We start from the raw sequence: 18,027 nt of genomic DNA on the forward strand, positions 1-18,027 counted from the left end.
TCATTAGATTTCTATTTATATATCTAATCAGAAATTTTCCTTAAGTCTAATGATACTATTACAGAGACAAATTATTTATAATTTGTCATGATACAACCACCTTCACCTGGTTAGAACATGATAAATCATTAACATCAGTGACAAAAGAAGTCTCTTGACTTCACCGCGACTAGAGATAAAAATGTTAGTTGTAATGTACACACTACTATATATAAAATAGATAACCAACAAGGACCTACTGTATAGCACAGGGAACTCTACTCATTATTTTGTAATAACCTGTAAGGGAAAAGAATCTGAAAAAGATTCTGAATCACTGTGCTGTACACCTGAAACTACCATGATGTTGTAAATCAACTATACTTCAATTAAAAAAAAATGTTAGTTGTAGCAGAAACTATGACGCAGGGCAAATACTATATGCATCGAACATAAACACATGCTACCGTATAGGTCCCAGGCTGGGTACAGGCCCAATCTGTTAATAAAATGAAGTTTTAATTGATTGTTTTTGTGATTTCCATTGTATAAAGTCAATAGGAAAGAGAAGCAGAACTGCAGATGACCGAAAAACACACTGGCACTGAGGCTGTACAAGATCTGGAAGGGAATCTAGAAAAATGACAACAGTGAAATAATAGCTGCCCTTTGTTTTCTTATTGCTTTTATTTTTGTCATAAATAAGCATTGTGTTAAAAAGAAAACACACATTGTTTATGCCTCAGTAAACACAGTGGTACTCAGAGAATTCAGATTTTATTGAAGAGCGTGTTGTTAATTAATCTTCTGAATTGCTGAGGTGCTTCCTATGAAGTAGCCTCCATCTTCTCCCTGGTCCTGCCCTGCACGCCATTCCTAGGTATCGTATTCAATTTGCCACATAAAACTACATGTGGCATTACTGAGAGACACAGAGAGAGCGATCAGTTTCGTGAACAGCATGAAGGTACACATGTGGTTAATCCCTGGGACCCAGACCACTTAAGAAAATACCTAGGTGATAGGCAATGCACAAAAATCAAGTCTGCTTGGAACTCCTGGTAGGGGAGCACTGCTGTCTATATATCCTTCAGCAAGAAAGACCATGCCATCCTCTACCAGTGGTAAGACGGTGCGTACACAGAGTGGGTGAGGGTGAAGTGTGACAGGGGCCCAGCCACATCAGCCGAATTAACCCTCCCAAATCAATGGAGGGACAGTTGTCACAGGCAGGTACCTCTCTTGCTTACATCTTGGGATAACATAGGCCAGGCAGTTGATTTTATTTTGTTTAATTTTAATTAATTAATTAATTTGGAGGGAGGACAAATTGAGGAAATAATTTTTTTCCTTGGTAATCCAGAACCTTGAGGTCTTGAGGGTACCACAGAGATGAATAATTCAAAATCTCCTTTGAGTAGAAAGCTCTCTATTCCTAAAGGTGGGTGAATTTTTTTTTTAATTTTGTTAAACTGTTTAATTTGAAATAATTTTATATTTAGTAATAAGTTGCAAAGACTGCACAGAGATTTCCATTATACCCTTCATCCAGCATCCCTTGATGTTAACACCTTATGTAATTATGCTACATTTATTAAAACTAAGAAATTAACATTGGTGCAGTGCTACTAACTAAACCACCCACTTTATTTGGATTTCATCAGTTTTCCTGATAATGTCCTTTTTCTGTTCCGAGATGGATTTCTGGATAATGAAGTATGGTAGGTGGTGTGCAAAAATCTCAAGCTTCCCCAAGATAGGATCAATATGAAGCATTTGTATATGTACAAAGTGGCAAGTGTTATGATGATTAACAGTAAAACAAAGACATAAGGAAATTACAAGGCAAATTTCCCTGAAGTCTCCTAGTAGTTATTTGTGTCTGAAGGTGGTTTTGTATTTTATGACATTGTATTTTTCTAATTTCACTAAAGGAAAGCTAACCAAATTTGTGGATTTTATTTTTTGCTTCAGCCTCCAAATGCTTTAGGGCTAATTCAGGCCTGGTTCAGTGGCAAACAACTGTCTCAGAGGCCTCCTGCATGTCTAAATAGCTTCTCTCCTGTTTATTTTGCACTGTTTTATCCTATAAGCTGTCTCAAGGCCCTTCCAAGATAAGCAGGGGGATTTAAATCTTAATAAATTGCAATTTGAATAATGGAGGCAATCTAGGTTTGGGGGTCTTGAATGATTAGGATAAACATCTCTATTTTCCACTCCCACATTATGTATGTGCTGTCCATGTTGCCCTGAGATCGGCATCAGTAATAATTAAAATAGTAACAACAGCAATAAGACTATTAGATTTAAATAGCACTTTTCAGTTTATAAGGACTTTTATTTACAGTTATTATTTCTATTCTTGGAATAGTTCTAAAAGGTAGGAAGAATGCCACTTTACAGATGAAGAAACCGAGTCACTAAAAGATGAAGACATGCCCAAAACAATAGGCACAAATGGTGGCCCCAGGACCAGAACTCAGTGTTTTCTAAAAACCTTGCTATGATTTGGCCAGATGTGTCAACATCTGTGTGCCAGCAATAAGACTTTCAATCACATTCCCATTAAACTTCTTGGAAACACCTTCTTATAAAGCTTATAACAGGGACCTTACAGAAGTCCAGAGTCACCTCTTTTTTGAAAAAAGATAACCAAAGAGATTTTTTCATCAGTTCAATCAATTCTGGGATTGGAAGTGACAAACAAGCCATGATCAAATACTTTTCTCCAGCCTCTCATTATTGTGATGGGAGGCATAAAAATATACATAACTTCCTTGATTGTAATGAACACCCAAATATTTATTCTGTCCTGTCGTTTCTCGTCACTCAAAATGCCAAGGAGTTGAATTTTTAGGCATAGTAGAAGTAAAAAAATAAAAGTCACAAAGATACATCCTAACATTAATAGAAACAACAACAACAATTAAAAAGGCTTACCTTGCAGCCTTCACATGTAATGACACCATAATGGATTCCTGATGATTTGTCTCCACAGATCTTGCATGGAATAATTTCAATTTGAGCTGCAACAGAAGCACGCAACCAGTTAATTACATTTTCTTTTAAACACCTTATAAAAGCGTTCCCTGATCAGCATTTGTATAGTGAAAACTAATAACCTGCTAAAACATTATACTGCATTAACTATTCATTGCTGAACTGTGAGGGTCCCCCTAGAGCCCTGGACTAAATTATGGCTGCTCGTTATATAATAGCTTTCGGGTTATTAAAATGGGTCATTTGAGGAGGTGTTTAAGAACCCACAAGAAGACTGGCATCAGCATTTCAAAGCCTTCAAGAACTGGAGAGTTCACAGTTTAGGCCTCAGAGCAAAGCAGATACTAAAATGTTTCCTCCGATCTCATTTTCCATCATTATTTTTAAAAGGTCATAAACCTGTCTTGGCTGAGCATTGTAGCTCGGCTGGTGGAGAAAAATAGACTCCAAAAAGCCAAAACTACTTAGGAAAATGATTCAATTCTAAGTATTAATAAGTTACATATGATGTTAAGAATTCCTTACTCATCTTTTTTAAATTAATGTACCTGTCATGTTTTAAAAATTAGTCCACTTGTGTATGATCAAAACCTTTCAACCATAAAGTTCATATCCTATTTGAATTTAATAATGATGAATCCGGACAAATAGAATATGTAGCTTCAGAGTTCTTTACATTGGATATTGATTTTCTGGTACAGCGTGCGTGTGTTTCTATCTAACTGATTATTTACAGTTGCCTCATACTGGAAGAATAACCAAATAATTCATACATATTACACCAAAGTTCTCAAATATGTTAAAGCACGTTTCTAAGCAAACACATTATATCTTGAGCAGAGCTGGAAAGAGCATAATTAAGGATTAAAAAAACCCCTAAGGAATAGAATAATTAGGCAAGACAAAGTACTTGGACCACCTATTAAATACAATTTATACGTGAAATAAAGAACCAACACTGAGCTGCATATACAGGATGACATCTTTCACCAGTTTACCTGGAATGCCACATTACACTAAATTTATTTTCCATGGTTATCACTACTGGATATCATGTCAGATTACCTACGAAGTCACACACACAAAGGCAGTCGCAAGTGCCCAAGTATATTTCACTTTCATAAAGCCCCTACCTAGTGCCATGCCTCACACAAAGCAATGACTAGTCTAACGAATGTATTGCACGACGTAAGTAACACACATACACAGAGCCCACCCTTTCTTCCAACGTAATCTCATATCCTGGGGTAATTTCCACAGCCACCTACACTGGATTTGAATCAATATTGTATTCAGTACTTCAAAAGAGGACACATTAAATGACTGGACTTAACCTCATTATAAACCATGTGTCCCTGCTAACTTCCTTTCAAGGGGACTACAAGTGCTGCAGTGCCTTTAGTGAGTCCTTTGCCTATCAGTCACTTTTAGTGTTAACATCCTGAGTTTCACTATACAGAGTTAGAGACTGTTCAAAATCTCACCTCCAATAAATGTGCCATAATCCTGAAGCCTTCTAATACCCCAATAGTGGCATCTTTGTACACTATCTAATATGTCTATTCTGAGTTATGCCACTTAATATGTTATAAGATCATGCTTAACAAAAACCGTCATCTTCAAGTCGGCCTCCTCATCTTAGAGACTAGCTTGATTTCTTCAAGGAAAATTCTTTATGAAATCTAAACTCTAATAATGTTTCACACTTACGGCTCCTCCAAAATTTTTTTTTTTTTTTTTTTTTTTTGTGGTACACAGGCCTCTCACTGCTGTGGCCTCTCCCATTGCAGAGCGCAGGTTCAGTAGTTGTGGCTCATGGGCCCAGCCGCTCCGTGGCATTTGGGATCTTCCCGGACCGGGGCACGAACCCGTGTCCCCTGCATCGGCAGGTGGACTCTCAACCACTGTGCCACCAGGGAAGCCCTCCTCCAATATTTTTAATACATAGTTAAGGCAAAGTTTTGTGCCACAGATTGTCTGCAGCTCTAGAGAGAGATGGTTATGACCCACGTTTTTCAGAGACTCATAAAAGCCAAGTGGTAGTAGAGAAATTCTGAAAGGTGATATCAGCTGAAACCCCTAACCCTAACCCTAACCCTAACCCCAACCCCTAAGGAAGAGAATTAGATAACACAAAGTACTTGGACCATCTATTAAATAAAACTCATACAAGAAATAAAGAAGACAGACACTGAGCTGCTTCTGCTTATGTCTCACCTCAAGTTGTAGACACAGAAATCAGACAAACCTCATTAGGCCCTATAGTTTAAATCAGCATCAAAACTAAAAGCAACACTAACACTAAACTCGGGCCTCTCAAGAGTTATTTTCATTCCATCTTAGTAATGGAGAGATCAAGCAAATCTATTTAGTCCTTTATAAGATAGGAAAGCTCTGGGCAGGCCAGACAGGGAACACTGAGTAAAACTGTATGTATCTGGATCAAATGGAAAATGGTGTATTTTTTGTTCTTTTTCTTTTTTTTTTTGCGGTACGTGGGCCTCTCACTGTTGTGGCCTCTCCCGTTGCGGAGCACAGGCTCCGGACGCGCAGACTCAGTGGCCATGGCTCACGGGCCTAACCGCTCCGCGGCATGTGGGATCTTCCCAGACCAGGGCTCGAACCCATGTCCCCTGCATCGGCAGGCGGACTCTCAACCACTGCGCCACCAGGGAAGCCCAAAAATGGTGTATTGTTGTTCACTCTGCCTGGACTCCTAGTGGATGACCCATGAGAAGTGACATCATGATGTTTAAGGCAGTGACCAAAACGCCTACTAAAGGCTCCTGTAATCTTGCAAGTGATCTGGAGGTCTGGCAGGGAGGGGTCTGATCATGATGGGGGTGCCCCTGGGATTGACATCCTGGCCCAGCACTTCCACCCTTGGAATGGCTCTCAGCCGGCTGGGGAGAGGGTGGGAGTGAGGGTTGGGAAAGTCACTGTAGTATAAATCCAGAGTTTGGTGCCACTACTGCATAGGACCACTGGCCTGAGTCAGGCCCCTAAACTCTTGGTCTTCAGCCTTCCTTCAGCTCTCAGGGTCTTTCAGATCTGGAGGGCACTCAAGCTGAGACGTATTTTACGAAACTTCATGGAGGCCAAGATGCTTAGTATGAATGGACTCACTGTAGACTGACCTGCATTTTCAAGGGAGGGGCCATTTGCCTCGAACTTTGCCCCCTGCCGCACTGTGTTTGTGCTTGGCTCCAATGGGCAATGCTGGCCAAAGATTCCAAATTAGTTAGAACAAGCTTCCCTAGGGATCTCATGGTGAGGTGATGGGAGGGTTCTCCAAAGCCAGGTTCCGATATTCTGATTGGTTGGATTAAACTATTCTACTAGCCTACCCCCTTGGGTGGCTCTCTTATCTCAGAAGACAATTTCAGGTGCAAGTGCTCTTTAGGAAATGACTAAAATCCACTTGCTCTAAAAAGCAAGTTCTCTGAAAGTGATCTATCACATGTGTTGATCTTTCCAGAAAGTAAACATTTGCAGATTGGAGCAGGGCACTTACTCAATCTTCCATTTCATCCAACAATGCACAAAACCCACCTCCCTTCACCTTTCAGTCAATTTACAGAATTCAAATGTATCAAGGAGAAGAAAAATAGTCAATGCCTTACAAATTTTTCAAAAGGAAAGCAGTTTAGTTTCACAAATTTGAGTTTTCAGACCAATAAGAGGGAACAGGACAAAAATCCCCTTGCCCTTTGCTTTCTATCCCTCAGGCTTTTCCATTTTCTGACAGGCAGTATTGTGTCTTTTCAAAATAATCTTCTTGTAACAAAAATTATGAGTCTTGGCCCACATATATACTGCACACATTGACTCAGCCAGTATTTCAAAGGATGAAATCTGTCAGACACCACAACTGTCACAAGTATATTGATTAAATTAGTCCACATCCATATTCATTGCAGCAAAGAGGTTTATTTTGTAGCGGAATATCTGAAGCAAGATGCACGCACACACATAATCATGAATTGGCTTAACAATGAACAATCTCGCTATGAAAAATTCTAATTTGCCCACATTTTCAGCTCTATTGACTAAATAATTTGCTCTTTCATGCGCCCTAAATAATTCAAGCAGGCTCTCCACACCTGCACAGGCAAATTTCTGCAGTTTCAAGGAGCTGACAACAAGTGGTGGCGGGACATCGGGAAATCCTGGAAAGCAGGTGTGCTAATTAGCCAAGTGGTCCTTAGGCTGGGCGGTCGTTGCACCTCTGTAAAAAAGTTTGCTTTTTACTTTTCATTATAAAAGGTAACAAGACACTGGCGTTCTTAACACCTCACTTGTTCCTCAGGATCTATTTCTGGATTTATTGTGGTCCAGGGAAAAATGCCCATTCTGCCCAAGTATTAAAAAATATAATTGCATAAGAGTTGTACCCATCACTTCATTCTGTGGGTGAATAGTGATGTCTCGATGATAATCTAAATAGATTGATAATAATCAATAATAGTTAACATGTATTTGGGCTTATAAAGTCTCAGGCATTATCTAATTTGCTGCTCCAACAACTCTGTGAGGTAGGTAATTATTATCATTATCATCATTATCTGCATTTTTTTTAGATGAGAAAACTGAAGCTCAGAAAGGCTAAATAACTTGCCCAAAGTCAGAGAGCTTGGAAGAGGTAAGGTTGGAATTTGGACACATTTTGGTCTTTTTCTCTAACTCAAAAGCTTATTCCCTCTCCACCCTATCCCGCTTCTCATCATACTGAATAGCCAAGCTAAATCACTCCAATAACAAACATCGGGAATATACTGCTCTTGGTAGGAAACCATTAACCAAGGATCAAAAGACATCTCATGGGCTTCCCTGGTGGCGCAGTGGTTGAGAGTCTGCCTGCCGATGCAGGGGACACGGGTTCATGCCCCGGTCCGGGAAGATCCCACATGCTGCGGAGCGGCTGGGCCCGTGAGCCATGGCCACTGAGCCTGTGCTCCGCAACGGGAGAGGCCACAACAGTGAGAGGTCTGCATACTGCAAAAAAAAAAAAAGAAAAGACATCTCACAAGTAATCTGGTTCAACTTAATACTACTCAGAACTGATGTCAAGATGTCTTTCTGGGAGTTACTTGACTAGTTTATAACTGGAAATAATCATCAACCTTCTAAGACCATTCTTCTCAATTTTATAAAATTCCGAGTTTTTGACCTTAGGCTGACCCATACCAATGTTTAACAATTCTTAAGGCTGGGAAAATTACTTCACCTACCCCTCTGAGTCTCAGTTTTCTATTTGAAGATTCAATGATATAATGTATAAATGACACAGCACATATGATTATTTTATACATGTATTCTATATATATGCACATCACACACAATCCTTAGAAAGAGTTGGCACTCAAAACACAGTTATTATTATTGTTATTGTTGATAAGAAATCCTGCCTTATAGCGAAATGAAATTCTTTTCTGCAGACTTTAAGCTCTTTCCAAAGCGGGGATAGAGAAAAGCGGCTTAGCCTCTAGCTAATATGACAGGCAGTTCATACCAGCTACCACAGCGATCATTTACAACGTTGGCACTTAACTGCTACAACATAGCAGCATGTTGTAATCAGTGTGGGATGTGTCACAAGGCATTTGTTGCTAATAATAGTAAAAAAAAATAAAGTTTTTTACTGGTTCATATAAAAAAATAAACTAACATGGACCTAAGATCACCCCCATAAGATCTTTCACTCTAGCTCACTTGCACAACCATATCCTTTCTCAAATTGGATGGAACAGGGTGGGGTTATTGTTGGCTTGCCAGGAAATGGCCAAACCTTGGGTACACCCATGACACTATGTCACACATATGAATGCCAAGCAATTTTGTATGTCTTGCAAAAACTGTCAAGAACTGCTGCTAAAAACAAACAAACAAACAAAAAACAAAAAAAAAAACCCTATCTTTATACCAATCTGCAGACCGTGTTTTTCCTGGAAGGCTGAGAATATGGAGGACTTTTCACCTGCTATGTTACATATTTCTCTAACGTTTGAATTTTTTACAACCAGCATGTATTACTTTTGTAAGCAGAAAAACCAATAAAGATTAAAAAGAAAAACCCTAAGGCATTTGATTTTATTTTCAGCAAAATGGCTTGAGTCCTTTATGGATTAGTCACTTTATTTTATCCCCTGTTTAAAACTGCTGGGGTATTAAAGGCTTCTGCAGCTGCCTGGATGGCAGTCTGGCCTGTATGTCAAGGCCAGCTGGGGGCGGGGGGGCCAGGGGTGGGGGAGTAGGGAGTCTTCACCTGGTTTCCTGGAGGGACTTCGGCAACTCCTGACTTCTAGAGTTTTGTAGCCCCTCTGGGTCTGGCCACCTCTAGTTCCAGGGTCTCCAAGGACTCTGCTCCATGGGGCTCAGCCAAGGGGGCAAAAATAGGGGCTGAAATTCGCCTGCCTGTGAGCCCTGCCGCAGAGTGGCTGGAACAGCTTGGAGGGAGGGAGCCTTTTTCTCTCTCTACTTTCTCAGCGCTGCCGATGGAGGCCCCAGGCCACCATCAGGGTTTGCAGAGAGCTCGCAATACATCTTCATGGTGGAAGAACAGACTGTGGGCTTCAAACAGTTTGTCTGTTCAAACACTCTGTCCCTGGACATAAGGCTTGGAGTATAACATGGATTTGTTTCACAGTGCAGGCATGTTCAATAGGCATCCTGGGTGGGGAGGGCTGAGTTCCAGCTACACACTCTGCAAACTAAAAATCAACTTGTTCCACCATTTTTTCTACTAAATATATACTAAATATAATACTGGTATGTGTCCCCGGTACAGTCTTTTCTTCTACTGATTTTTGGATTTTTTCATGATAGTACTTGATCCTAGCTGAACATCACCAAAGCAGTTAGCCCCCTAATTAGAAAAGTCCTACCCCTTTGGTAGAGCAGTCTTGTGGTCATTTCTGGCAACAGCAATAATGCTTGATATTTGCAGAGCTCTGTAACGGTTTTCAGTTTTTGTCCTCACTAGCTTGTTTTGAGTTTGGTGTTCACAACAACTCTGAAGTAGGCAGATGGGTCTTATTAGCCCCATTCTATAGATGTGGAAAGTGAACCTCAGGAGGGTTAAATGGCTTCTTCTCTATGTCCAGGTTTCCCAGGGTTTAACTGTAGATGCAGCCACCAAAGGAAAAAAAAAAAAAAGACAGATTTGGTGTCTCTTTCTTGCTCAGGATTATTTGATGCCTTTAGATTTATGTTATCATCAATCTGGGGCTCTCAAGGGGGAAATGCCATGAGAGAGAAAGAGCTAGAGGTTGATCCAGTTAAAAAGTGGAGTTGGCACTCCTGCGTTTCCCTCTGACCCTCAACTCCTTGAGTGGCCTCAGGAAAGTCACTTACACCTCCACTCCCTCCATCTATAAAATGGGAATAACTCCTATCTCCCAGGCAGGTGGTGGTAAACAAATGCTCACAAAGCTCTTTGAAGATGAAAAGACCTATGTAGATGGGAAGCTTTAGGAAGCCTGGCATATCATTCTTGGCAAGGACCAGCATGCTGTGCCCTTACTACCCACTACAGGTTCTGCCACAAAGAGCATAAAGAAAAATCCACAGAACTGTAATTTTCATCTGCTAACTAGACTCAAAGTGTTTGTTTTTTTTTGTTTTTTTTTTGTTTTTTTTTTTTGCGGTATGCGGGCCTCTCACTGTTGTGGCCTCTCCCGTTGCGGAGCACAGGCTCCGGATGCGCAGGCTCAGCGGCCATGGCTCACGGGCCCAGCCGCTCCGCGGCATATGGGATCCTCCCGGACCGGGGCACGAACCCGTATCCCCTGCATCGGCAGGCGGACTCTCAACCACTGCGCCACCAGGGAGGCCCTCAAAGTGTTTTTTTAATTGTTGGTTTCCAAAATACCTTCCTGAGGGACTAATGGGTCCAGATGTTACTATCTTTGTCTCAGCTTCAGAGAAAAAGCACACAGATGGAGAAGTCACCTTTCTGTAACAGCTGTCACAAGCAAAGTCACTGAACTTAAGCCCTTCACCAGGGCTTCAGGTGTCTTGCAGAGGTATCATGGAAATGGTATGATTCCCACTTGTTATACACAATAAACACACCTATTGCCCTCTGACATTCTGACCCTCGGTATTAGGTTCATGTCTGACTCAAAGGACCCTGTCAAATTATAGCCATCCAAAAAAAGGTCCTGTACCTTACTCTGCTTCCCCCCGCCACCAAAGTCCTACACCTTACATACTATTTAAAGCCACTTCTTAAAAGCTTTAACTTGATTGTGGTTTCTGCTGAAAATGTAACAGCTTTTTAAAAATCATTTTTTAAAATAAAAAGTGTTACATATACTTGCCAAATACATAAACACACTTCAAATTCTTCAAGAGATCAAGCATTTTCAAACTAAAGCTAAAATATGACAAAACTAGATTTTTGAAACTTTATTTCCTTCCGTCTTTACACATGTAAGACTTAGGAGCCTAAGAGTTAAAGCCCATATGAATTCAGAGAAAGCTGAGCTGCGTATGCAGGAAATATCTGAAGAATGAGGAAGACAAGTATGTGTTGTCATGTGGCTTTCTGTGAATATGCAGGTAGTTCTGACAATGGGAACTGAATATTAATCCTTTGTAATATGTTTCAATCTCTACTGGATTAAGCTTTCCAGAGAAACTGACTTGCATTCCCTGATGCACATGTATCTCTGCTAAAAGCCAAATCCAAATGAGTACTTTTGTCCCTAGATGGGGAAATTCTGTCAAATCAGAGAAGAAACAGATTTTTCATATAGAGGAACAGTGGATGGCTTTGATTTTTAGATCCAGTTCTCTCTAGAATTCTCCTACGACACAGTCATGCACAGAAGACCTCAATTTAAGGCAACATACTCTTTATCTCTTTTGATAATTACCTGTCGACCAGTTAGACCTTGAATAAAATAATTGAACAGCAAGAGAAGCTGCTTCCTCATACTCCACTTTATTTATCCAGTAGATCAAATACTGAAGAAATTCTCACCCAACAAAAGATGATGCCATTAAGATCAGCAATACAAATACTTTTCTCTCTCTCTTTTTTTTTTTTTTTTGGTCTTTCCTGATCTAATCTCTATCACTTTTGTGAACAATGGAGCACCCTTGTTGTTGAGGATTTCTGGGGTTATGTGAAATCAGGGACTAAGACAAAGGTAACTGGCCATTCAGCCAATTATTCTCAAGGTCCTTCTAAGATTCTAGAATTAACTACATTTTTTCAATATGAAGTTCTTGCAGATTTTCTTGGACCTTGAAATCAGAAATGTCCAATCAAAATCCTTCTCTTGAATCTCTCAGGGTGGGTTAAGCCATTTCATATCAGCAGGAAAAAGAATCTATCTTATCTTACTAAGTTGTTAGATTATGATCAAGAGAGTTTCTTAAAAACTTCTTTTCCAACAATAGGTATGTGTCCCTTATATAATTCTGGATAATACTAGACCCCAAAAAATGTCATCTGACTCACAGAACTGCAGCTAATCTTTTCTAGCGATCAACCTCACTCTAGATACCAATTCCTTTTTTCCCTTAACAAGAGCAATTGTGCCACATTTAGGTTACGTCTTCCTTTGCTCACAGTTGAGAGCAATGGGGTCAGCTCTTTGCTTTCATCATTCAAAGTCTGTTTTTCACAACAACAGAAAAGGACATCTTTAAAACCAAACCAAATCTGGAGATCTTATCTAGTTTCTGCTTTACCAAAAACATCAAAATTACTCTTACTGCATTTTATGAAATAACCTTACTTTACACCATTACCCCCAAATTATCACACCTAAGCCCAAGACATAAGCACTCCATTTTACAGCCCTCTTAACTTTGCACCTGCCTATGCACACCTCAACTTATAGGTATTGTATGATCTTGGTACTTCAATTTACAAGATTACATTTTTTCAATGGATACACAGAATGTTACAAAAAGAAACAAACCTGGTGATTCAATTACAAAGTCCAAAGACAGAAAAATCCATTGACACAGAAATGGGTTTTAAAACAAGTAGGATATCTGTTTCAATCTATTTGTTCTATGGCTTCCTATGAGTCTGGTCCATTGTATGCTTAGCACATAGCATCACAGTTCACTGAATACATCAATCAAAATATTCTGTTTGTCTCAGAATTCTCTTTAAAGGGCCAAAGTCTCCTGCCTAAAAAGTCAGCTACTGATTGCTAATTCTAACTGCACAATTTCTATACTCCTTAACGGTGCCATCGCCTGCTGAAGATGTGCAGAAGTGGGTCAAAATAACAAGAATCCAGGTTAAGTCATCATAGCTCACCAGGAAAAGGAACCTATTGTTTCTTTCCATTAGCTTAGGTAGTTTTTGTGAAGATCAATTACTGTTCATTGAATATTAGACCATTTCATTTAAGAAATATTCCCTAACCAAACTGTTTGGATACATGGCAAAAAAAACTGGAAATAACTTGTAACTTTACACCTTGAAAATACATTTGCTTTCCTCTATGTTAAGCCATTGAGGACTAAGATGACAACACATCCATAGCCACAGGAACACAGACTGGTGATACCAAAAATTTCTTGGTCCAGAGATCATTTTAGTGGGTGAGGATTATCTCACAGCCCAGATCCCCATTCTACCTTTGTGCTGTTTCCCACTTCACAAAGTCTCCCTAGAATTAATAGGGAGAATGGAACTCTGGGCAAGAGACCAGGGAAAGGTCTGGTTTTTATTAAAAATCACAAGCAAATTATTTAGACTTGCCAGAAGCAGAAGTGTAGATGTTGTCATACTATTTTGTTTTAAGATGTTTTAAGATTCTAAGATCTTGAAGGATGAGTGACCAATTCCTAGAAGACAAATTCTACTAGGTTCTCCACCTCCAATTTCCAGGACATAGATGATGTCTGTCTGTTGTTTAGACAATGATGTCTAAACAACAGATATGGCAAGTTCTCAGCCTTCAAAAACATCAGTCATGTATTTCTGGACTGCAGGTCAATGGTAATTAAAAAAATTATCTTTTATAATGCTTTTCTAAGACAACCAGTTCAGCTGGACACAGGAATGACCAGACAAGTGCCCAGAAGAGTTTTTTCTGACTATCTAAACGTGTGTTCTTTAAACTTGCTTATTAAAGAAATGTTTCCATTCTTAGTTATAATATATAACATCAACTAGACAATGGATAACAATATGGGCTGATAGCTGAAGTAGAGTTGTTTTCTATGTCTATTCCCAAGGGGGGAAAGCAGGAGCTTCTAGCTATTTCTTCACTGGAAAGGCAAATACAGAAAAAGGCAGCAGAGCCTTGAGGATATTAAGTAGTTGTGAGACAGGAGGAGAAGGGATGCTCTGGATCAAGCTTAGAGATTGTCAGATTTATTTTAAGAAGGTCTGACATCTAAGCATCAATTCCCAGACCGTAACACCTAATGAATGTCATTCTTCCCTACAAAAGAAAATGTATATCTTGGGAGTTTACCTTGAAACTATCTATCTTTATGTAAGTCATGCACTAGGGGTGGGGTAAGAACGCCACAGCCATGGAAAGATAGTAAAATAAGGTTCACAACACTGTCCTTCCCCTTCCAGTTTCAGTTTCTGCTCCTCCAATCCGAGGAGCTCCTTTTGCCTGCAGACAAACATTTCAGATGACATTTTATGACTGTCCTGCACATACACCTATCAGCTAGCCAGCACTTGGCAATGTGCGTCTTTGTCACTTAAAGAGAGCTTGAGTGAGTGTGACACTATCACTGGCATAAGTGAATCTTTCTAATTTGCAGTAAAAGTGCACCATTCACACACTTTGGTACTTCAGGATGGCGAGGTTTTGAAATCCACTTCACAAGTGATGGCAGCACATTTCACATCAGATGGAAACACGCTCTGATTGCTAACAGCTGCTACAGGCACATCTTACTGTCACAGCCAGCGCTCAGAATAGCAGGTCCTTTTTAATGCCAATGGCTGCTTCCATCTTAAATCACCACACACACACACACACACATTCCACACCCTTACACACAGGTCTCTGCAGCTGTAAGTCCTAACACCACTTGCTGGTAACCTGCACGACTAGGCACCAGGGATGACAAGAGGGTACACAGAAGCCACTGGCCCACGTCATCTTGTGACATTAGCCTCACTGTATGTGAATTAAGGATGATAGTGGTCACTTTTTAAAATTTTTTATTATTATTTTTGTGTGTGTGGTACATGGGCCTCTCACTGCTGTGGCCTCTCCCGTTGCGGAGCACAGGCTCCGGACGCGCAGGCTCAGCGGCCATGGCTCACGGGCCCAGCCGCTCCGCGGCATGTGGGATCTTCCTGGACTGGGGCACGAACCCGTGTCCCTTGCACCGGCAGGCAGACTCTCAATCACTGCGCCACCAGGGAAGCCCCACTTTTTTTTAAAGAAGAAAGAAAAGTACAACCTTGAAGTAAAGTGGAGAGGCTCACTTTGCAAGCGCTAGAGGCTGGGGTTGAATCCCTGCCCTGTCAGTTACTAGCTATGTGAACTTGGACAGCTTTCTTAATCTCTGTGCCTTATTTTCCTAGCCTTTAAAATAACTCCTACGTCCTTATTATACAGTAACCAAGTGCTTATAGAATCAGTGCATGGCACATAGTAAGGGGTCAATAAATATTAGCTATCATCATCATCACCAACACCACCTATCTTTCAAGGACAGTGGTATTTGGCAAGAGCTGCTACTGGAGTTGCAGGAATGAGCAAGAAGATTGAAGAGGGATAGGTCATTATATTGCTTTCAGATAAAGACATGGAGTTCAGTGGCTTTGTTTTTTAAATTTTTTAAATTAATTAATTTTTTAAAATTTATTTTATTTTTGGCTGTGTTGGGGCTTCATTGCTGTGCGCGGGTTTTCTCTAGTAGCGGGGGCTACTTTTAGTTGCGGTGCGCAGGCTTCTCACTGCGGTGGCTTCTCTTGTTGCGGAGCACGGGCTCAAGGCACACAGGCTCAGTAGTTGTGGTGCCCAGGCTTAGTTGCTCCGCGGCATGGGGGATCTTCCCAGACCAGGGCTTGAACCTGTGTCCCCTGCACTGGCAGGTGGATTCTTAACCAGTGCACCACCAGGGAAGTCCCAGCAGCTTTGTCTCTAATGCAGAGGCCTAATATGAGAAGTAACACTAAGCAGGTACAAAGCATGACGGAAAGAAACCACTGGGTATTAAGCAGCTCCCCACTTTCTAAGTAAAGCCCACAGCAAGGATGGCATCTTGAAGAGGTGGTAAGCAGAGGAAGTGGGAACCAGGCTTCTAAAAGCTGTGTGGTGAAGTAGGGAAGGGACTCAGCTGCAGGGTTCCGAAGCTTCTAAAACTACCTGCTAGCAAGTGAAATTTACCAGACATGTGTGAAACTTTGTGACCTTCTTTCTCCAGGGCTCAGCTTCCCTCTTAGGGAACACTGCAGATACTCCCTGCCCCTAGGTGTACTGTTGCGCGAGATAAACTGCCAGATCCGGTGCTGCTATGTTACACGGTGATATGATGATTGCAAGTGAGTTGAACAGTCATTTCCCCAACAGTTGGGATCTCTTCAATGGCGAAACCCACCAGGTGTCGCTAGTCAGGAAAAGTAGTCATAGAATGTGGAAGAGAAGCCCATCTGGCAACCACTTTGTCCATTTTAATTGCATTCTGGTTTAGACAAGGGAACACACTGAAATGTTCTCGTCAAGGTCCAGAGTAAAAGCTCCGGCAGAATACCCACTGGAGCTAGAACACTCTGTTTCTACACACCTGTCCCCTCCTTTTTTGACCTTACTAAAAAAAAAAAAAAAAAAATAGTGTTTATTACTGTCAAAGAGAATTCCTTTCAATACCACACCCTGCCATATATTGACAGAAAAGACAGGGTAGCACAATGCTGACACGGTGTGAATGGAAAATAAAGTTTTTTTTTTTTTTCCTTTCAAGGTAAACAATTTCAATTGATGGTTCTGGGACCGAATTAGGTGGTTTTTTTTTTTTTTTTTTACATATTTATTTATTTATTTGGTTGTGCAGGGGCTTAGTTGCTTTTTATTTTTTTCTCTCTCATTGAAGCCCACAATAGGTATGCTTTTGCTTTAAATCCATAGAGGCAAAGCCCTTGGCAGGTAGCATCAGTAATGCAAATCTATTTCCCATTGATATGTGTTTTTCAAAACAAAACCATCTCCACCAATGAAGCATTTTGGGCCCTCAAGCTACATGGTTCCCAGCTATAACTGTCTAAGGCATTAAATGTCAAGGATCAAGTCTAAGGCTATGTCAGGGACCGTTAGGACATAGAGAAGTAAATTCTGAAGCAGGGTCTGGTGGTAACACCAAAATGTACTCATCAGACAAGAGCCTTCCCTGTGAGATGTTGAGGAACCAATGCCCAGAGGGGTGACTGGAGTCATTCCAGTGCTCCAGAAAAATCAGCCTAACTACTCACCATGACCTGCCCTGATCTTGCCTCTCCTGTTATTTAAAGGGAAACCAAACCAGTCACTGAAAGCAATTCCAAAAAATGGAGCTCAAAAAAAAGTAAGGCTTAGAAAAAAATAATTTGAATAAGTGTACAGACTTTCAAATTGAAATTCTGAATGGAACAGGATTTTTTTAGGTGCGTAACCTTGGTAGGTTTGTTTAAAAAATCAGTCACACTTCAAACACACTCACCAATAATCAGAAGGATGGCTTATGAGGAATTATTATTCATTTAAAACATCCTTTAAAATAAGTCAGGAGAATAAGCTTGACTGGGTCCTTACCCATCCCCACCCTCTAAAATAAACAAATAGTATTTCTATTGAAGCCAATTTCCTGTTCTTGGAATCAGCTTTTTGAGTTGTCAGTTAGACAAGATGAACTGATTACTTTATGATAAAATTTACCAAAGCAGGTAACTCTACCAGAGAAATATCAGTCCATTTCAAAATGTTTCTTGAGAGTGAATTACTTCATCTATGAAAGAGCAATCCTTTCCCCTCTTCTGGTCTGTCGAGCTAAATGGTGCTCAAGAGATACACTTCATTGCTCAATTAGACAGCACAGTTCATTTTAAAGTGAATTTATTATTTC

General features: G+C 40.4%; 1 protein-coding gene across 1 annotated transcript in view; it reads right to left on the minus strand.

The window, feature by feature from the left end:
• The window catches only part of RORA (RAR related orphan receptor A), a 104,219-nt gene that overhangs the window by 41,775 nt on the left and 44,417 nt on the right, over positions 1-18,027 (minus strand). Inside the window, exon 2 of the mRNA XM_081229376.1 lies at positions 2,920-3,005. Within this exon, the coding sequence (XP_081085502.1) occupies positions 2,920-3,005 (86 nt within the window). The remainder of the gene's footprint in view (positions 1-2,919; positions 3,006-18,027) is intronic.

This window comes from Mesoplodon bidens (genome assembly GCF_964165515.1).
Source record: "Mesoplodon bidens genome assembly, chromosome: 3".
NCBI classification, from domain to species: Eukaryota; Metazoa; Chordata; class Mammalia; order Artiodactyla; family Ziphiidae; genus Mesoplodon; species Mesoplodon bidens.